Genomic DNA, 22418 nt, shown 5'->3' with positions numbered 1-22418 from the left:
TTTTGGGGTTTCAGCGACTGTAAAAAGCTCAAAATGTTCATCCTGAACCGTTCTTTCACCCTCTACCAACCGCAACAGGATAGAACATATACAGAGTGTTCAAAAAAAAAAACATTTCTTACTTGAGACAAAGAGTGAACGTTATTCTTAAAATCCATAATGATCTCGGCAAGCTCTCTCTGGTATTTGTCCTCCACCACAGGCGCCATCTTGCTGGGTTTCCTCGAACTAGGCGATTCCGACCTGGTGCACTGTTTCTCCTCCTCTTTGATTGGTTGGCAGGCAAATTCTTCCATTGTTTTATGTAAATCTTCTCTGGAAAAAGCCGTGGGAGCTCTGTCCATTGCCAAGTACAGTGAACTGCCACAATCACTGGATGGAGTCATAATTGGCGTGGGACAGCTTTTGGTCATTTCGGTGTTAATTGGACGTGGTGCAGGACACAGTTTGTAGAAGGATTCCATTTCTTTGGGTTTCAGATATCCTTGGTCATCTGTAATTATAATTGTTTTTAATCTCTCTTGGGAAGGTACAAGAGGATCACTGCAAAAGAGAGTTTGTTAGGAGGAAAAGACCATTCAACTTCAAGGCAACCAAATGGATCATCTGAGGATTGGTTGACACTGAAAGGACTTCTGAGAGCTCATGGACACCAGAAACTGATGACCATCTTCAAGTGTTATAATGAAGAAGTAAAACTTACCTTCTTCGTTGTTTTGCTGCAGACTAAACTCCTTCAGTTTGGTGTAAACGGTGGATAGTTCATTCATATTCATGTAGCCTTTGAGGAGGGCAGCCAAAGGATAATGGCCATTAGCATCGGCAATTTCTGTCGGTGTCATATCGTGGATGTTGCGAATTTCGTAGGCTAAATCAGCCCCAGGACAGTCCATCAGTTGTACGGCCAGTTTTTCCAATCCAAATTTGGCGGCAAAGTGCAGTAACGTGGGGAATTCCTCGTTACCTGAAAATTAATCGAGTTCAGACGTTTTGCTTGACAAAATTTGCATTATCAGACAAATCACTACACAGTTTTACTCCATTGACTCTAGTTTTTACTGTTTTGTGAGGTTTTTTGTGTTTGTGAAGTATAGTTGCTGTTTAAATCAAAATATTGGGACTTTAGTTGTGCAGGGTGGTCAAAAAAGAGTTGTTTCGACTCACACCCAACCAAAGTTATGACCTGTCAAACCATATGGTGCACTAGCTTTTTTTAGCACAAAAATGTTTTCTGGGCAAGTTGTATAGGGTGGTTAAATAAAGCGTTGCTTTGGCTACAATTTGATAAAAAAATCCACCCTGTAGCTAACACACAACCAAAGTTATGACCTGTCAAACCAGACATTGCTTTGTTAGTTTTAGCTTGATGTCACTTTGAAGTTTTTCCTTCTGGCGCTCTCACAATTTTTTTTTCTGGGCGAGTTGTATAGGGTGGTTAAATAAAGCGTTGCTTTGGCTACAATTTGATAAAAAAATCCACCCTGTAGCTAACACACAACCAAAGTTATGACCTGTCAAACCACACATTGCTTTGTTAGTTTTAGCTTGATGTCACTTTGAAGTTTTTCCTTTTGGCGCTCTCACAAAAATGTTTTCTGGGCAAGTTGTATAGGGTGGTTAAATAAAGCGTTGCTTTGGCTACAATTTGATAAAAAAATCCACCCTGTAGCTAACACACAACCAAAGTTATGACCTGTCAAACCAGACATTGCTTTGTTAGTTTTAGCTTGATGTCACCTTGAAGTTTTTCCTTCTGGCGCTCTCACAATTTTTTTTTCTGGGCAAGTTGTATAGGGTTGTTAAATAAAGCGTTGATTTGGCTACAATTTGATAAAAAAATCCACCCTGTAGCTCACATACAGCCAAAGTTATGACCTGTCAAACCACACATTGCTTTGTTAGTTTTAGCTTGATGTCACTTTGAAGTTTTTCCTTCTGGCGCTCTCACAAAATTTTTTTCTGGGCGAGTTGTATAGGGTGGTTAAATAAAGCGTTGCTTTGGCTACAATTTGGTAAAAAAATCCACCCTGTAGCTCACACACAGCCAAAGTTATGACCTGTCAAACCAGACATTGCTTTGTTAGTTTTAGCTTGATGTCACTTTGAAGTTTTTCCTTCTGGCGCTCTCACAAAAATGTTTTCTGGGCAAGTTGTATAGGGTGGTTAAATAAAGCGTTGCTTTGGCTACAATTTGATAAAAAAATCCACCCTGTAGCTAACACACAACCAAAGTTATGACCTGTCAAACCACACATTGCTTTGTTAGTTTTAGCTTGATGTCACTTTGAAGTTTTCCTTCTGGCGCTCTCACAATTTTTTTTTCTGGGCAAGTTGTATAGGGTGGTTAAATAAAGCGTTGATTTGGCTACAATTTGATAAAAAAATCCACCCTGTAGCTCACACACAACCAAAGTTATGACCTGTCAAACCACACATTGCTTTGTTAGTTTTAGCTTGATGTCACTTTGAAGTTTTTCCTTCTGGCGCTCTCACAATTTTTTTTTCTGGGCAAGTTGTATAGGGTGGTTAAATAAAGCGTTGCTTTGGCTACAATTTGATAAAAAAATCCACCCTGTAGCTCACACACAGCCAAAGTTATGACCTGTCAAACCACACATTGCTTTGTTAGTTTTAGCTTGATGTCACTTTGAAGTTTTTCCTTTTGGCGCTCTCACAAAAATGTTTTCTGGGCAAGTTGTATAGGGTGGTTAAATAAAGCGTTGCTTTGGCTACAATTTGATAAAAAAATCCACCCTGTAGCTAACACACAACCAAAGTTATGACCTGTCAAACCAGACATTGCTTTGTTAGTTTTAGCTTGATGTCACCTTGAAGTTTTTCCTTCTGGCGCTCTCACAATTTTTTTTTCTGGGCAAGTTGTATAGGGTTGTTAAATAAAGCGTTGATTTGGCTACAATTTGATAAAAAAATCCACCCTGTAGCTCACATACAGCCAAAGTTATGACCTGTCAAACCACACATTGCTTTGTTAGTTTTAGCTTGATGTCACTTTGAAGTTTTTCCTTCTGGCGCTCTCACAAAATTTTTTTCTGGGCGAGTTGTATAGGGTGGTTAAATAAAGCGTTGCTTTGGCTACAATTTGGTAAAAAAATCCACCCTGTAGCTCACACACAGCCAAAGTTATGACCTGTCAAACCAGACATTGCTTTGTTAGTTTTAGCTTGATGTCACTTTGAAGTTTTTCCTTTTGGCGCTCTCACAAAAATGTTTTCTGGGCAAGTTGTATAGGGTGGTTAAATAAAGCGTTGCTTTGGCTACAATTTGATAAAAAAATCCACCCTGTAGCTAACACACAACCAAAGTTATGACCTGTCAAACCAGACATTGCTTTGTTAGTTTTAGCTTGATGTCACTTTGAAGTTTTTCCTTTTGGCGCTCTCACAAAAATGTTTTCTGGGCAAGTTGTATAGGGTGGTTAAATAAAGCGTTGCTTTGGCTACAATTTGATAAAAAAATCCACCCTGTAGCTAACACACAACCAAAGTTATGACCTGTCAAACCAGACATTGCTTTGTTAGTTTTAGCTTGATGTCACTTTGAAGTTTTTCCTTTTGGCGCTCTCACAAAAATGTTTTCTGGGCAAGTTGTATAGGGTGGTTAAATAAAGCGTTGCTTTGGCTACAATTTGATAAAAAAATCCACCCTGTAGCTAACACACAACCAAAGTTATGACCTGTCAAACCACACATTGCTTTGTTAGTTTTAGCTTGATGTCACTTTGAAGTTTTTCCTTCTGGCGCTCTCACGAATTTTTTTTCTGGGCAAGTTGTATAGGGTAGTTAAATAAAGCGTTGCTTTGGCTACAATTTGATAAAAAAATCCACCCTGTAGCTCACACACAGCCAAAGTTATGACCTGTCAAACCACACATTGCTTTGTTAGTTTTAGCTTGATGTCACCTTGAAGTTTTTCCTTCTGGCGCTCTCACAAAAATGTTTTCTGAGCAAGTTGTATAGGGTGGTTAAATAAAGCGTTGCTTTGGATACAATTTGATAAAAAAATCCACCCTGTAGCTAACACACAACCAAAGTTATGACCTGTCAAACCAGACATTGCTTTGTTAGTTTTAGCTTGATGTCACTTTGAAGTTTTTCCTTCTGGCGCTCTCACAATTTTTTTTTCTGGGCAAGTTGTATAGGGTGGTTAAATAAAGCGTTGCTTTGGCTACAATTTGATAAAAAAATCCACCCTGTAGCTCACACACAGCCAAAGTTATGACCTGTCAAACCACACATTGCTTTGTTAGTTTTAGCTTGATGTCACTTTGAAGTTTTTCCTTCTGGCGCTCTCACAAATTTTTTTTCTGGGCAAGTTGTATAAGGTGGTTAAATAAAGCGTTGCTTTGGCTACAATTTGATAAAAAAATCCACCCTGTAGCTCACACACAACCAAAGTTATGACCTGTCAAACCACACATTGCTTTGTTAGCTTTAGCTTGATGTCACCTTGAAGTTTTTCCTTCTGGCGCTCTCACAATTTTTTTTTCTGGGCAAGTTGTATAGGGTTGTTAAATAAAGCGTTGCTTTGGCTACAATTTGATACAAAAATCCACCCTGTAGCTCACACACAACCAAAGTTATGACCTGTCAAACCACACATTGCTTTGTTAGTTTTAGCTTGATGTCACTTTGAAGTTTTTCCTTCTGGCGCTCTCACAATTTTTTTTTCTGGGCAAGTTGTATAGGGTGGTTAAATAAAGCGTTGCTTTGGCTACAATTTGATAAAAAAATCCACCCTGTAGCTCACACACAATCAAAGTTATGACCTGTCAAACCAGACATTGCTTTGTTAGTTTTAGCTTGATGTCACTTTGAAGTTTTTCCTTTTGGCGCTCTCACAAAAATGTTTTCTGGGCAAGTTGTATAGGGTGGTTAAATAAAGCGTTGCTTTGGCTACAATTTGATAAAAAAATCCACCCTGTAGCTCACACACAACCAAAGTTATGACCTGTCAAACCACACATTGCTTTGTTAGTTTTAGCTTGATGTCACTTTGAAGTTTTTCCTTCTGGCGCTCTCACAATTTTTTTTTCTGGGCAAGTTGTATAGGGTGGTTAAATAAAGCGTTGCTTTGGCTACAATTTGATAAAAAAATCCACCCTGTAGCTCACACACAGCCAAAGTTATGACCTGTCAAACCAGACATTGCTTTGTTAGTTTTAGCTTGATGTCACTTTGAAGTTTTTCCTTCTGGCGCTCTCACAATTTTTTTTTCTGGGCAAGTTGTATAGGGTGGTTAAATAAAGCGTTGATTTGGCTACAATTTGATAAAAAAATCCACCCTGTAGCTCACACACAACCAAAGTTATGACCTGTCAAACCACACATTGCTTTGTTAGTTTTAGCTTGATGTCACTTTGAAGTTTTTCCTTCTGGCGCTCTCACAAAAATGTTTTCTGGGCAAGTTGTATAGGATGGTTAAATAAAGCGTTGATTTGGCTACAATTTGATAAAAAAATCCACCCTGTAGCTCACACACAACCAAAGTTATGACCTGTCAAACCAGACATTGCTTTGTTAGTTTTAGCTTGATGTCACTTTGAAGTTTTTCTTTTTGGCGCTCTCACAATTTTTTTTTCTGGGCAAGTTGTATAGGGTGGTTAAATAAAGCGTTGCTTTGGCTACAATATGATAAAAAAATCCACCCTGTAGCTCACACACAATCAAAGTTATGACCTGTCAAACCAGACATTGCTTTGTTAGTTTTAGCTTGATGTCACTTTGAAGTTTTTCCTTCTGGCGCTCTCACAATTTTTTTTTCTGGGCAAGTTGTATAGGGTGGTTAAATAAAGCGTTGCTTTGGCTACAATTTGATAAAAAAATCCACCCTGTAGCTCACACACAATCAAAGTTATGACCTGTCAAACCACACATTGCTTTGTTAGTTTTAGCTTGATGTCACCTTGAAATTTTTCCTTCTGGCGCTCTCACAATTTTTTTTTCTGGGCAAGTTGTATAGGGTGGTTAAATAAAGCGTTGCTTTGGCTACAATTTGATAAAAAAATTCCACCCTGTAGCTCACACACAGCCAAAGTTATGACCTGTCAAACCACACATTGCTTTGTTAGTTTTAGCTTGATGTCACTTTGAAGTTTTTCCTTCTGGCGCTCTCACAATTTTTTTTTCTGGGCAAGTTGTATAGGGTGGTTAAATAAAGCGTTGCTTTGGCTACAATTTGATAAAAAAATTCCACCCTGTAGCTCACACACAGCCAAAGTTATGACCTGTCAAACCACACATTGCTTTGTTAGTTTTAGCTTGATGTCACTTTGAAGTTTTTCCTTCTGGCGCTCTCACAATTTTTTTTTTCTGGCCAAGTTGTATAGGGTGGTTAAATAAAGCGTTGCTTTGGCTACAATTTGATAAAAAAATCCACCCTGTAGCTCACACACAATCAAAGTTATGACCTGTCAAACCACACATTGCTTTGTTAGTTTTAGCTTGATGTCACCTTGAAATTTTTCCTTCTGGCGCTCTCACAATTTTTTTTTCTGGGCAAGTTGTATAGGGTGGTTAAATAAAGCGTTGCTTTGGCTACAATTTGATAAAAAAATTCCACCCTGTAGCTCACACACAGCCAAAGTTATGACCTGTCAAACCACACATTGCTTTGTTAGTTTTAGCTTGATGTCACTTTGAAGTTTTTCCTTCTGGCGCTCTCACAATTTTTTTTTCTGGGCAAGTTGTATAGGGTGGTTAAATAAAGCGTTGCTTTGGCTACAATTTGATAAAAAAATCCACCCTGTAGCTCACACACAACCAAAGTTATGACCTGTCAAACCACACATTGCTTTGTTAGTTTTAGCTTGATGTCACTTTGAAGTTTTTCCTTCTGGCGCTCTCACAATTTTTTTTTCTGGCCAAGTTGTATAGGGTGGTTAAATAAAGCGTTGGTTTGGCTACAATTTGATAAAAAAATCCACCCTGTAGCTAACACACAACCAAAGTTATGACCTGTCAAACCACACATTGCTTTGTTAGTTTTAGCTTGATGTCACTTTGACGTTTTTTCTTCTGACACTGTCACAAATTTGTTTTTTTTGTACAAGTTGTACAGGGTGATCAAATGAAGCGTTGTTTGTTTTTTTATTACGCCGCTAGAGGGCGTCAAACCGGTAAAAAATCATTTTGACGGTTTTTGGCAATATCTCAGAAACAGTTGGAGATATCAAGTTGAAACTTACAGGGTGGTTAAAACACATCACAATCAATTTTTGCTACTAAGTAATAAAAAAAACTTACTGTGTTTGTGGACCGAAATGCTGGCAGCAAAAGGTGTGCTGTGACTCCCTAATAAATTCAAGTGAGGAGGCAAATTCTTCTGGAAACCATGCACCAACCAGTTATCCAAATGGTCTCGATCAGCCGGACTAAAGCCCAAAGTCTGGCACATAAACTCCACCGGAGTGTTGCTCGACCTCAAAATCTGCTCCAGCTCCCTCAATTTGCTCTCGCATTTGATTGGTCTGCTCCCGATGATGCTTCCGTTTTTCTCCACCAGGACGTGCACGATCGCTGTCGTGTCGGTCAAACTCTCCGGAATGGTGATTTTAACCAAATACGGATTTCTTCGTTTCAAATTGTTGATTTCGTGCAATTCTCCGTGCCTTTCAATGGATATCTTCACTATATCTTCTTTTTGTAGTGGATGGGTTAGAATGATGAAAACGCTGTTTTGTCCCTGACGGATCTTCTTCGGAGTGACCGAGAAACAGGACTTTTCCTGGGCGATTACTGAACTTTGTTGCTTCCAAATTTTTGACAGAATCGCCATGGCCTGGTTGAGAAACTCTTTGGTGAAGGTTTGGTCTTGGTCTTGGCCTACTGACTGACGTTGCCATTGGTGGTAGGAGGTTAAGGCTGGAAAAACAATCAGTTTCAGGTTTAAGGTTAATACAACCAACGAACTTTGATACGTCGATGGAAAGCCCCTTTTCATTGTGTAAGAAGTAAGCAAGTTATTCAAAGATGAAGCAAAGAGTATCAAAGTGTGGTTGAGGTGGATAACTCGCTTAAATTTGACGCTCTCTAGCGGTCAAACTCTAAAACCAACCAACCAACTGTTATACGTCGATGGAAAGCTTGTTTTATTGGCTATCCATTGACATATAAAGTCCTTGACCAATATAGGCGATAAAGCGAGTTATTAAGAGTTAAACCAAAGAGTGTCAAAATAGTTGTTGGTAGAGACCACTTTTTCAAGAAAATGGGGTTTCTGGTCACCAAAATGGATTTGGTAGAATATCTCCTAAAGTAGTAGAGATACGGAAAAAGTGTAGAAGAAAAAAATTGCATAAAGAGGTCAAGTAAACTGGATCTGGACTTTAAACCGACAATTTCCAAACTCTAACCACCTTCAAATTTTTGACTCATCCTCTACACCAAAGACCATCAAGAAAATGTTTGAGCATACCACTGGAAAGAGGAGAAAAAATGGAATTTTTTGAGTGGTTTTCCGTTGCTGTACCTCAAAAAACAACTCACCTATAAACAATGAAAGTTTCTTGTTCTCAAAATGAATTTTGTAGCATATCTCCTAAACCAGTAGAGACCGAGAGAAGAGCAAAAAGCCCAGAAAACGACATTCTTTTGCTGGTTTTCAGTGTGCGCGAGCGTGATTTTCCTCTTGAAATTGTGCGTGGAAAAGTGCGGAAAATTGGATTAAAAAAACCTGGAAAATTCCCAACATTTTCTTTAAGGTAAGTCATTAGGGCAATTACTTGGGCCACCCAGTTTAACTCGTCATAACTCGGTTATTTTGACAGTTACAGGGTGGTTCTATACGCCATTTTGTAGCCCGTGAAATTCTCTTTTGACCACCCTCTATAAGGTTTTCACCTAAAATGTCAAATAACCGAGAGTTGTTTGCAGTAAAGTTTGAATTTGACAGTTTCCACTTAAACATCCTGTAACTCGGTTATTTTGACAGCTACAGGGTGGTTCAATATACCAGTTTGTAGGCCTTGAATTTCTCTTTTGATCACCCTGTATAGTGTTTTTACCTAAACTGTCAAATAACTGAGTTATTTACTGTTAAATCTGTCAAAGTTATAAGTTTGATTCACAAATTGAAAACCACTTTGAAAAAGTACTTTTGACAGTTTTGACTTTGGTGACAGTTGTCACGTGATTAAAGAACACTATTCAGCTAGACGGTCACGTGACATCTGTCAAAATAACTGTCAAAAATGTCAAAAACAACAATTTCAATCAAATACTGCAAGAAAACTGTATTAACCCAGATTTTGGCAACTTTTGAGTACATTTTGACAGTTTTGACGTTAGTGACAGTTGTCACGTGATTTAAGAACACTATTCAGCTAGACGGTCACGTGGCAACTGTCAAAATAACTGTCAAAAATGTCAAAAACCGCGTTTTCAATCAAATACTGCAAGAAAACTGTACTTAACCCAGATTTTGGCAACTTTTGAGTACAGTTTGACAGTTTTGACGTTTGTGACAGTTGTCACGTGATTTAAGAACACTATCCAGTTAGACAGTCACGTGACAACTGTCAAAATAACTGTCAAAAATGTCAAAAACCACGTTTTCAATCAAATACTGCAAGAAAACTGTACTTAACCCAGATTTTGGCAACATTTACCCCAAAGACCATCAAGAAAATGTTTGAGCATACCACTGGAAAGAGGAGAAAAAAAGGAATTTTTTGAGTGGTTTTCCGTTGCTGTACCTCAAAAAACAACTCACCTATAAACAATGAAAGTTTATGGTTCTCAAAATGAATTTTGTAGCATATCTCCTAAACCAGTAGAGACCGAGAGAAGAGCAAAAGATGCAAATAGCCCAGAAAACTAAAAGTGCGCTTTAAACCGACAAATTCCCACTCGAAACATCATACAGGGTGGCCCAAAAAAACTGACCTTTTTTGCTAAAATCAAGATACATACCACTTTTATGAACGTCACTAACATCAGCATCGCTAATTCCGAGCAACAGCGCCAACGTTCTGTCGTTCATTAAAAGTTTCGACAGTTTGGCGGCTTCGTCAGGATGCTGGGCGACGAAATCCAGGAATCCAGGACACACTACGACCAGTTGAAGTTTCACTCCGGTGGCACTTTCAATAAATTTGCTATCTTCAATTTTGTCAGTCAGCGAATCTTCCAAATAGGCGTTTCTTATTCTGAAAAAAAATATTTTTCAGTTTTTTTTCGGAACAATATCAAAAAAGTACAAAGGAGAAAGTTATAGAGAATTTCATTCTCTACAAGATTGCATTGGGGCACTTTTGCTCTAAAAGGTCTCCTTAGGAAAATATTCCCTAAAAACTGTGTTACAGCACAAAAAAGTGCTTTAAATGGCCCTGAACAAGTTCAACCACGCGTAACTCGGCTATTTGTCCAAATATCAAAAAAGTCTACGAAACAAATGTTGTGGTAAATTTCATCCTTTACAAGCTTTTGTTAGAGCACTTTTGCTCTAAAGGGCTTCTTTAGGAAAATATTCCCTAAAAACTGTATCAAAGCACAAAATAGTGCTCTAAATGGCCCTGAACAAGTTTAAGCAAGCATAACTGAGTTATTTGGACAAATATTAAAAAAGTGTACGAAAGAAATGTTGTAGTAAATTTCATCCTTTACAAGCTTTTGTTAGAGCACTTTTGCTCTAAAGGGCTTCCTTAGGAAAATATTCCCTAAAAACTGTATCAAAGCACAAAATAGTGCTCTAAATCGCCCTGAACAAGTTCAACCACGCGTAACTCGGCTATTTGTCCAAATATCAAAAAAGTGTACGAAACAAATGTTGTGGTAAATTTCATCCTTTACAAGCTTTTGTTAGAGCACTTTTGCTCTAAAGGGCTTCCTTAGGAAAATATTTGGTAAAACCTGTGTTAAAGCACCAAAAAGTGCTTTAAAAGGCTCTAAAAAAGTTTAAGCAAGCATAACTGAGTTATTTGGACAAATATTAAAAAAGTGTACGAAAGAAATGTTGTAGTAAATTTCATCCTTTACAAGCTTTTGTTAGAGCACTTTTGCTCTAAAGGGCTTCCTTAGGAAAATATTCCCTAAAAACTGTATCAAAGCACAAAATAGTGCTCTAAATCGCCCTGAACAAGTTCAACCACGCGTAACTCGGCTATTTGTCCAAATATCAAAAAAGTGTACGAAACAAATGTTGTGGTAAATTTCATCCTTTACAAGCTTTTGTTAGAGCACTTTTGCTCTAAAGGGCTTCCTTAGGAAAATATTCCCTAAAAACTGTATCAAAGCACAAAATAGTGCTCTAAATGGCCCTGAACAAGTTTAAGCAAGCATAACTGAGTTATTTGGACAAATATTAAAAAAGTGTACGAAAGAAATGTTGTAGTAAATTTCATCCTTTACAAGCATTTGTTAGAGCACTTTTGCTCTAAAGGGCTTCCTTAGGAAAATATTTGGTAAAACCTGTGTTAAAGCACCAAAAAGTGCTTTAAAAGGCTCTAAACAAGTTTGAGCAAACATAACTGAGTTATTTGGAAAAATATCAAAAAAAAGTTAAAAATAAAAGTTGTGACACAAATTTTACCGCTTGCAAGATTACTTTTGTCCTAAACGGCCTCTTCAGGGAGATATTTTCGAAAAACTCTACCAAAGCACAAAAAAGTGCTCTAAAAACCCTAAACAAGCTCTATCAAGCGTAACTCAGTTATTTGAAGAAATATTAAAAAAAAGTTATAAAGAAAAGTTGTAGGGAATTTTACCTTCTACAAGACTGCATTAGGGCCTTTTTGCTCTAAAGGGCCTCTTAAGGAAGATATTTTCTAAAAACTGTGTCAAAACACGTAAAAGCTCTAAAAGGCTGATAAACAAATTTGGAAAAATATCAAAAAAGTGTAAAAAAGATTGTGACGTCACAATCACGTTAAAAAAATGTTTTAATGTCACGTGACAGTTGGCAACTACGTCACAACTGTCCAAAATTAGCTATAAAAGTGAAAGTTGTATTTTCTGGTGAATGAAATGGATTTTACACCTTTATGGGCAAATGTTTGACAGTTTTAATGTCACAATCAAGGTAGAAAGTGTTTTATAGTCACGTGGCAGCTGTCAAACACGTCACAACTGTCAAAAGCGTCATAGTCAGTAACGTGGAGTTGTAAAAGTGAAGGATTAAATTAAAGGCAAAATGAACTTTATAGCTTCATGGGCAAATGCCTGGCAGTTGTGACGTATATGTGTGTAATAATGTCACGTGACAGCTGTCAGCCACGTCACATCTGTCCAAACAGGACGTGGAGCTATAAAATTGAAAGTTCTAATTTCCGCCAGATAAAATGTACTGAATCTTCTTATTTTCAGGGAAATATAGTTTCTGGTCTCCAAAATAATTTTTGTAGAATATCTCCTAACCTAGCAGAGATACGGTAAAAGTGCAAAGAATGAAAATTGCGCAAAAAAGGTGACAAAAACCTTAATCCGAACTTTAAAACCGCAAATTTCCACTCTAACTTTATACAGGGTGGCTCAAAAAACTTTTGCACTTACTTGAATGAAGTTTTCCTGCTCGCTTGTTTGCTAATCTGGTCGAAATACGAGGCAAAATACTCCACCCATAAATTCGCTGGGGCGCTACTCTGTAACGAAACTATCAGTATGTCGTCCATGCTGGTTTTCTGTCTGGACAACGTCCCTAAAATAGAAAAAATGAGGTTAGTTCATCGTAGTTAAACGAATAAGACTGGTAGACCGTTTACATATCTCAAAAGTCGTTCCAAAGCAATTAAACCCAACAAAAGGAACCCAATTTGCGATAACAGTTACATAGTGGCGCTCTTTATAAATACAGAGGATGATAAAGGGCATCAGTAATGACTCTAGCTGATAATTCCGCTTGTTTATGTCACTGAATGTAACTTATATTCAATTTCTCTAGAAGCTTAAAATTGTAGACAAAAAATTGTGTATACAGGGTAGCCCAAATTGTTTATTGATAACAGCATTTTTCATATTTTTAATAGAGAAAGTTGTAGGGAATTTCACCCTCTACAGGATTGCATTAGAGCACTTTTGCCCTAAAGGGCCTCCCAAGGGAGATATTCCCTAAAAACTATGTCAAAGCACAAAAAAGTGCTTTAAAAGACCCTAAACGATAAATTCAACCACCAGTAACTCGGTTATTTAAACAAAAATATCAAAAAATGTTAAACGTTCAAAGTTGTAGGGAATTTCACCCTCTACAGGATTGCATTAGAGCACTTTTGCCCTAAAGGGCCTCCCTAGGGAGATATTCCCTAAAAACTGTGTCAAAGCACAAAAAAGTGCTTTAAAAGACCCTAAACGATAAGTTCAACCACCAGTAACTCGGTTATTTAAACAAATATCAAAAAAGTGTAAACGTTGAAAGTTGTAGGGAAAATTACCCTCTACAAGATTGCATTAGGGCACTTTTTCCCTAAAGGGTCTTCTTAGGGAGATATTCCCTAAAAACTGTGTCAAAGCACAAAAAAGTGCTTTAAAAGACCCTAAACGATAAGTTCAACCACCAGTAACTCGGTTATTTAAACAAATATCAAAAAATTGTAAACGTGCAAAGTTGTAGGGAAAATTACCCTCTACAAGATTGCATTAGGGCACTTTTTCCCTAAAGGGTCTTCTTAGGGAGATATTTTCCAAAAATCTGTTAAAGCACAAAAAGATGCTTTAAAAGACCTTGAACAAGTTCTGGTCTTCTGGTTGGGTTAGTTAGATTTGTCCAGTTTTTTCATTAATTTGCACTTAAAATTAAGGAAAAACCCCTAAAATTGGCATCACTGTCTTTTAAAAATGAATGGTGAATAACACTAATCTGGCTCACTGTGTGTATGGTTATAATTTATAATAGTTTATAGCATAAATTGTGGCCTAATTAATGATTGCTTTGTGTTCGGCACTTTGCAACAAACACACATGCATTAGGCAAATAAATTACCGAACATACACAAACATTAATGTTAATATTAGCAAAAATCGCGGAAAATATGGTCCAGATTTCACTACTAACAATATACAGACATAACAGCACAAGGGCAATGATTCGTCAAAATTTAATCGATATTGCCAATTTTATACAGGGTGTGCCAAGCAATGACGTATCATCTGTGGATAGCCAATGAAATGGGCTATCCAACTGTATAAAAACTTTGATTGGTTGGTCATACTGTTTGGCTTCTGCAAAGCTTCTAAGTTGACTAATGATTTAACAATGTTTGACCATTATTCACTCAATCATTTGATCCTGAATAACTTTCTTATTTAGTAAATGTTGTACAGATTGTTCTACAACGTTGGATAGGCAATAAAATGGGCTATCCAACGGTATAAAACCTTTGATTGGTTGGTCATACTGTTTGGCTTCTGCAAAGCTTCTAAGTTGACTAATGATTTAACAATGTTTGACCATTATTCACTCAATCATTTGATCCTGAATAACTTTCTTATTTAGTAAATGTTGTACAGATTGTTGTACATCAGTGGATAGCCAATGAAATGGGCCATCCAACGGTATAAAAACTTTGATTGGTTGGTCATACTGTTTGGCTTCTGCAAAGCTTCTAAGTTGACTAATGATTTAACAATGTTTGACCATTATTCACTCAATCATTTGATCCTGAATAACTTTCTTATTTAGTAAATGTTGTACAGATTGTTATACAACGTTGGATAGCCAATGAAATGGGCTATCCAACGGTATAAAAACTTTGATTAGTTGGTCATACTGTTTGGCTTCTGCAAAGCCTCTAAGTTAACTAATGATTTAACAAAGTTTGACCATTATTCACTCATTCATTTGATCCTGAATAACTTTCTTATTTAGTAATTGTTGTACAGATTGTTATACAACGTTGGATAGGCAATAAAATGGGCTATCCAACGGTATAAAAACTTTGATTGGTTGGTCATACTGTTTGGCTTCTGCAAAGCTTCTAAGTTGACTAATGATTTAACAATGTTTGACCATTATTCACTCAATCATTTGATCCTGAATAACTTTCTTATTTAGTAAATGTTGTACAGATTGTTATACAACGTTGGATAGCCAATAAAATGGGCTATCCAACGGTATAAAAATATTGATTGGTTAGTCATACTGTTTGGCTTCTGCAAAGCTTCTAAGTTGACTAATGATTTAACAAAGTTTGACCATTAGCCACTCATTCATTTGATCTTAAATAACTTTCTTATTTAGTTAATAATGTACAGATTGTTGTACATCAGTGGATAGCCAATGAAATGGGCTATCCAACGGTATAAAAACTTTGATTGGTTGGTCATACTGTTTGGCTTCTGCAAAGCTTCTAAGTTGACTAATGATTTAACAATGTTTGACCATTATTCACTCAATCATTTGATCCTGAATAACTTTCTTATTTAGTAAATGTTGTACAGATTGTTATACAACGTTGGATAGCCAATGAAATGGGCTATCCAACGGTATAAAAACTTTGATTAGTTGGTCATACTGTTTGGCTTCTGCAAAGCCTCTAAGTTAACTAATGATTTAACAAAGTTTGACCATTATTCACTCATTCATTTGATCCTGAATAACTTTGTTATTTAGTAAATGTTGTAAGATTGTTTATACAACGTTGGATAGCCAATGAAAGAGGCTATCCAACGGTATAAAAATATTGATTGGTTGATCATACTGTTTGGTTTCTGCAAAGCGTCAAAGTTGACTAATGATTTAACAAAGTTTGACCATTATTCACTCATTTATTTGATCCTGAATAACTTTCTTATTTAGTAAATGTTGTACAGATTGTTATACAACGTTGGATAGCCAATGAAATAGGCTATCCAACGGTATAAAAATATTGATTAGTTGGTCATACTGTTTGGCTTCCGCAAAGCCTCTAAGTTAACTAATGATTTAACAAAGTTTGACCATTATTCACTCATTCATTTGATCCTGAATAACTTTCTTATTTAGTAATTGTTGTACAGATTGTTATACAACGTTGGATAGGCAATAAAATGGGCTATCCAACGGTATAAAAACTTTGATTGGTTGGTCATACTGTTTGGCTTCTGCAAAGCTTCTAAGTTGACTAATGATTTAACAAAATTTGACCATTATTCACTCATTCATTTGATCCTGAATAACTTTCTTATTTAGTAAATGTTGTACAGATTGTTATACAACGTTGGATAGCCAATGAAATGGGCTATCCAACGGTATAAAAATATTGATTGGTTGGTCATACTGTTTGGTTTTTGCAAAGCGTCAAAGTTGACTAATGATTTAACAAAGTTTGATCATTATTCACTCATTCATTTGATCCTGAATAACTTTCTTATTTAGTTAATAATGTACAGATTGTTGTACATCAGTGGATAGCCAATGAAATGGGCTATCCAACGGTATAAAAACTTTGATTAGTTGGTCATACTGTTTGGCTTCTGCAAAGCCTCTAAGTTAACTAATGATTTAACAAAGTTTGACCATTATTCACTTATTCATTTGATCCTGAATAACTTTCTTATTTAGTAAATGTTGTACAGATTGTTATACAACGCTGGATAGCCAATAAAATGGGCTATCCAACGGTATAAAAATATTGATTGGTTGGTCATACTGTTTGGTTTCTGCAAAGCGTCAAAGTTGACTAATGATTATCGAAGTTTGACCATTATTCACTTATTCATTTGATCTTGAATAACTTTCTTATTTAGTAAATGTTGTAAGATTGTTATACAACGTTGGATAGCCAATGAAAGAGGCTATCCAACGGTATAAAAATATTGATTGGTTGATCATACTGTTTGGTTTCTGCAAAGCGTCAAAGTTGACTAATGATTTAACAAAGTTTGACCAGTATTCACTCATTCATTTGATCCTGAATAACTTTCTTATTTAGTAAATGTTGTACAGATTGTTATACACGTTGGATAGCCAGTAAAATGGGCTATCCAACGGTATAAAAACTTTGATTGGTTAGTCATACTGTTTGGCTTCTGCAAAGCTTCTAAGTTGACTAATGATTTAACTAAGTTTAAAAATTACCTGTGTAACTAGCTAATTCCATTGTTAGAGGCTGAATTTTGAGATTTTCATGGGAATTTTCCAGTTTTTTCGACGGTTTTCTTCTTAAAGTGCACATTGCAGGCACTTTATACTCTACAGGATGTTTCGATTCCAACAAATCCCCTTGAGACTTGGTTCTAGCAAATTTTCGAATCATATCGTCCATTCACTTAAACACTCACTACTAAACGAACACCCTGTGTTAAATGATACCGAGAAATTCTCTGTTTATCACTGAACTGCATATCAGTTACATATAAAGGATGTTTTTTAATATATCTTTGTTACTGAGATTAGAGGAAGACAGGATCGAACTCCAGAAATTGTGTTGCTATTATTCATATAGATAAAAACTGTCAAAACTCTGTCATTTCATTTTCTAACTAAAATTGTCATTACTTGGAGTAAAAATTACATTAAATGTAATATGAATAGTCTACAAACTTTTTAACAAAAAAAGTACAGAAATGCAAAAATCAGAAGGAATAACCACGACTAGATACAATCTGTCAATTATCTGTCGTTTAGACGAAAAACTAGATCAGGAACGTTTTAATGATAATGAACAACACTAAAAAAAATCAACACATAAAGGATTGCATTCATGCAGCTGTAAAGGAGACGCTGGAGACGAAGTTAAAAGAAAGGCTTACAATAAATTCCTTAACTCTCAAACAAACCAAGATAAGACAATTTTTAAGAACTACCAAGCAAAGGTCCGAAAAATGATCTGCCAAAGGACACACGACGCATGGGAAAGAAATTGTTCGAGAATAAATACCTACTTGGGAGGCACAGAAGCACTTGGAGATTACTGAAGTCGCTAAGACAAGATAACAAAAGGGACATAATATCACCCTAGAAAAATGGGATGATTACTTTAGCAAGCTCCTCCTCCTCCTCCCCCGCAAGAAAATAGGCCACACTTTCAAATCGAAGACGAGACTAGTGCAATACAGCATCTACAATTAGAAAAAGGAGACAAAAAGCTTTTAAAAAATGGAAAATCTGCTGGACCCGGGAATATACCGTCGAGTTACGTACCTGACGAATGGAAAACATCTTATATGTCGACGATCCACAAGAAGGGAAGCAGAGAAGAATGCGACAACTACAGAGGCATATCAGTGCAATGCTCAATGGCTCGAGTATACGGAAAAATACTTCCTAAGAAAATCGAAAATGAATACAGCGACTTTGAAGCGGAAGAACAAACCGGCTTCAGAGCGGGAAGATCTACAATGGACCATCTCTTCTGTCTCATCCAGGCGATAGAAAAGAAAACAGAATTTCAGCAGGAAATACACCTACTATTATGTGGATCTAAAAAAGGCATACGATAACATCCCACAAAGCTAAATATGGGAAGCCCTAGTGAGGACTAATATCAACGTCAACTTAATTAAAGCGAATACAACTAGAATAAAGATAGCAAAGAGGATATTAGAGATAACAAAAGGTTTTAGAGTGGATAAGGGCCTGAAGCATGGGAACGAAAGTGTAAAGATATGGGCATCCCACTAAATAACACAACTTTAGATACTTTGAGATTTGCAGACGATCAAGTAATTTTGGCCCAGGACTACGAAGACCTGGAGTATATGACCCGGAAATTAGTTGAAGAATATACCAAATGGAGCCTTGAAGTGAACGTAAATAAAACCGAATATGTGTGCATAGGCGGACTACAACAAGAACATCCAGGAACGTAGAGCCATCAACCTTCTAAACAATGTACTATGGCACAAAAGCATATCGAAACCCAATAAACACCGAATATACAATAGCAACTTCAAAAGCATAGTCACATCAAGGTCGGAAAGGATCCGAAGGGAACGGATTCAAGAAATTATGGATGTCAGACATACTAGTAGAGGACATACATGTGGCGCAACTCAAATGGTATGGACCCGTCCAGAGGATAGGAGGAGAAAGGCTACCCAAGCAAATCCTTAACTGGACACCACAGGGGAGGAAGAAAAAGAGGGCGACCCAGAAAAAGCTGGTGAGAGGGCATCATTACACAAGTTAGAGAAAGAGAGTTGGAAGAAGACCTGGGGCTTAATTCTTGAAAGCAGGGAACGGAATTCTCAAGAGAAGTGTTGATAGAATGTGACAGAAGAAGCTGGCAATGGTGGGTTCCTATCACATTCTACAGGTCTTCCTCTTGATAATTCCCCTCCTTTTAAGAATATGCACCCTGTGGATGAACAGGGACCAATGGCGACTGGAGATCGGAAGACGTCGAAGAACCTTTTAACTCGTATTACAGAAGAGATATAATACTGCAATTTTTACACCACGAAAGACAATCCAACTCTTTTGGGAATAGACAATAAAAAGCATTATCATTGCATATGATTTTTTCCAAATATCTAGGCTGAAAACGTAAGGACAGAAAATGAATATTTAATTTCTTTCAAAGCAAACTTTGGACCATCCTCACCACTTATATGAAGAGATAAGTTAAATAGCAAAATTATTCGTTGAAAATAGACTACGTTCATCGTATTTCTGCTATATCATTAACATCATATCGAAACGCCCCCTAACGATGGATTTAGAAAGCTGAAAATTATTTCCAGCATTTTCTCGTGGCTATATTTACTAGAATTTTTTCCCAAAGCGCTATTATGTATAGTGTAATTACCGGTCTTTTCCCATTTTTTTTCAGTCTGACGTTGACGATCTTAATATGAAACAAACACCTGGTCTGGCACGTGTCTGTTTCGCAGAAGGGTCGATTTTACCCTTCGTTGTGCTTTTTAACAGTTACGCGACACCCTCGCTCGTTTATATAGACCATTCGCTATTTTTAGGTTATGTTTATCGTTGTTAAAGCCAGTTTACGAGGTCTTGGGGCGCCCAAACTTAAAATTCGACTACATATTTGAGAGTAGGAAACTGCCGTCAAATATATCATAAAGTAATTCCTCTGGCTTTTATTGGATATTCTAATACCAAGAAATAGGATGGTAAAGCTATAAATACTAGTCAAAAGCTCTTCGCTTTCATATCAGACAAACTAATTGGTGAATTAAGGAAATGACAGGGAGATTATAGCTCGTGTGCTTCTGTGGCTTGTTGTTTTTGAAAGCGAATGAATCTGTGTACAGGGTGTGCCATAATATAATCGCCTTTTTAGTAATGTCTAACGTTAAGAATAACTCGCTTTATTGCCTACATTGGTCAAGGACTTTTATATATGTCAATGGAGAACCAGCAAAAAAACACCACTTTTTGTAATTGAACACCCTGTACAAATTTGAATAGTTTTTTTTACGGTTTTAATATGTTTCTGAAATTTTGACAGTTCAAACTAAACTTTTAAACACTCTGTATTTCAATTCTAGACACTGTTAGCGCAAAGAATGAATTGCAGCAATGTCAATTGAATTTTTATACAGGGTGTCCTGAAATGAAATTGAAAAAAAGTGAAACAGCAAATTTCAGCTTGCATGATAGTAAATCCACCCTGTATATCCACTTAATGAGTATATTACCACTGTCTACCTGGATAATTGTATCTTTTACTTTAAACTAGTTCAAAAGGATGTAAATCTGTGTGAATCTAAATTCGTGTCTGAAACACGACTTCAAGCACTAAAAACGATTTTTGCGCCTTATACTCATTTTTTACTACTAAAAGACGAAGATCCAGATCCGAAGGCCAGAAATAACTTTACAAAAACTAAAGAGAGTCCAATAGTCTATTTTCAGGACTTTAGTTGGTGTACAACTCAATTTTTTGGACTGAAACAAGTCTAGAATTCAATTAAACACTGGAAACAGTTCAAAATTCATTTTTGGACTAATTTGTCTCTAAAAATTTGTTTAAAGACTAATATCGTAGACTTCAATCCCAAAATTTTTCACTTTCTTACTGAAGAGTCTGAAACTTGACTTTACTATTAGAAACTCGATTTTTCTGTCTTAAAACACTAGAAGCAGTCCAATTTTTTTAGAAATGCTACAATTTTTTGCATCGATGAGTGTAGAATTCAATTTAATAGTGAAGAAGCTTGAAATGACATTTTCAACACTATCGACAGTGTACAAACAGGCTTTCAGGCCTGATAAGTCAAAAACTTTGTGAAACTAGTGTTAAAACTCGATTTTTCAGGATGAAAACAGTCTTAAAGTACTAAAAACTAGATTTTTAAGACTAGACTAGACTTATTAGTCTAGATTTTTAGGAAATGCTCGAATTTCTAGCACTGAGGTGTCTAGAAGCTTGAAATGACATGTTCAAGACTATGAAGAATGTACAAACTGGATTTCAGGTCTGATAAGTCAAGAACTTTGTGAAACTAGTCTTAAAACTATATTTTTCAGACTGAAAACAGTCTTAAAGTACTAAAAACTAGATTTTTAAGACTAGACTAGACTTATTAGTCTAGATTTTTAGGAAATGCTCGAATTTCTAGCACTGAGGTGTCTAGAAGCTTGAAATGACATTTTCAAGACTATGAAGATTGTACAAACTGGATTTCAGGTCTGATAAGTCAAAAACTTTGTGAAACTAGTCTTAAAACTATATTTTTCAGACTGAAAACAGTCTTAAAGTACTAAAAACTAGATTTTTAAGACTAGACTAGACTTATTAGTCTAGATTTTTAGGAAATGCTCGAATTTCTAGCACTGAGGTGTCTAGAAGCTTGAAATGACATTTTCAAGACTATGAAGAATGTACAAACTGGATTTCAGGCCTGATAAGTCAAAAACTTTGTGAAACTAGTCTTAAAACTCGATTTTTCAGGCTGAAAACAGTCTTAAAGTACTAAAAACTAGATTTTTAAGACTAGACTAGACTTATTAGTCTAGATTTTTAGGAAATGCTCGAATTTCTAGCACTGAGGTGTCTAGAAGCTTGAAATGACATTTTCAAGACTATGAAGAATGTACAAACTGGATTTCAGGCCTGATAAGTCAAAAACTTTGTGAAACTAGTCTTAAAACTCGATTTTTCAGGCTGAAAACAGTCTTAAAGTACTAAAAACTAGATTTTTAAGACTAGACTAGACTTATTAGTCTAGAATTTTAGGAAATACTCGAATTTCTAGCACTGAGGTGTCTAGAAGCTTGAAATGACATTTTCAAGACTATGAAGAATGTACAAACTGGATTTCAGGCCTGATAAGTCAAAAACTTTGTGAAACTAGTCTTAAAACTCGATTTTTCAGGCTGAAAACAGTCTTAAAGTACTAAAAACTAGATTTTTAAGACTAGACTAGACTTATTAGTCTAGATTTTTAGGAAATGCTCGAATTTCTAGCACTGAGGTGTCTAGAAGCTTGAAATGACATTTTCAAGACTATGAAGATTGTACAAACTGGATTTCAGGTCTGATAAGTCAAAAACTTTGTGAAACTAGTCTTAAAACTATATTTTTC

The 22418-nt window shown here is 36.2% G+C and overlaps 1 protein-coding gene across 3 annotated transcripts in view; it reads right to left on the bottom strand.

Moving 5' to 3' along the window:
- Window positions 1–22418, bottom strand: part of stumps (DBB domain-containing protein stumps) — a 123739-nt gene that overhangs the window by 4444 nt on the left and 96877 nt on the right. For 2 of the 3 annotated variants that reach the window (XM_081989117.1, XM_081989116.1), the window contains 5 exons: window positions 12507–12651; window positions 9930–10165; window positions 7263–7880; window positions 704–964; window positions 123–493 (listed from right to left, as the gene is read on the bottom strand). In XM_081989117.1, coding sequence (XP_081845243.1) covers window positions 123–493; window positions 704–964; window positions 7263–7880; window positions 9930–10165; window positions 12507–12651 — 1631 coding nt within the window. Of the gene's footprint in view, window positions 1–122; window positions 494–703; window positions 965–7262; window positions 7881–9929; window positions 10166–12506; window positions 12652–17004; window positions 17209–22418 lie in introns of those variants that run through there. The other variant, XM_081989118.1, reaches the window with a different exon arrangement.

Source organism: Ips typographus, linkage group LG11 (genome assembly GCF_016097725.1).
Source record: "Ips typographus isolate SLU linkage group LG11, UJ_Ityp_2.0, whole genome shotgun sequence".
Lineage (NCBI taxonomy): Eukaryota > Metazoa > Arthropoda > Insecta > Coleoptera > Curculionidae > Ips > Ips typographus.
Note: the sequence above shows the minus strand (reverse complement) of the source record. Positions and strands in the feature narration are given on the sequence as shown.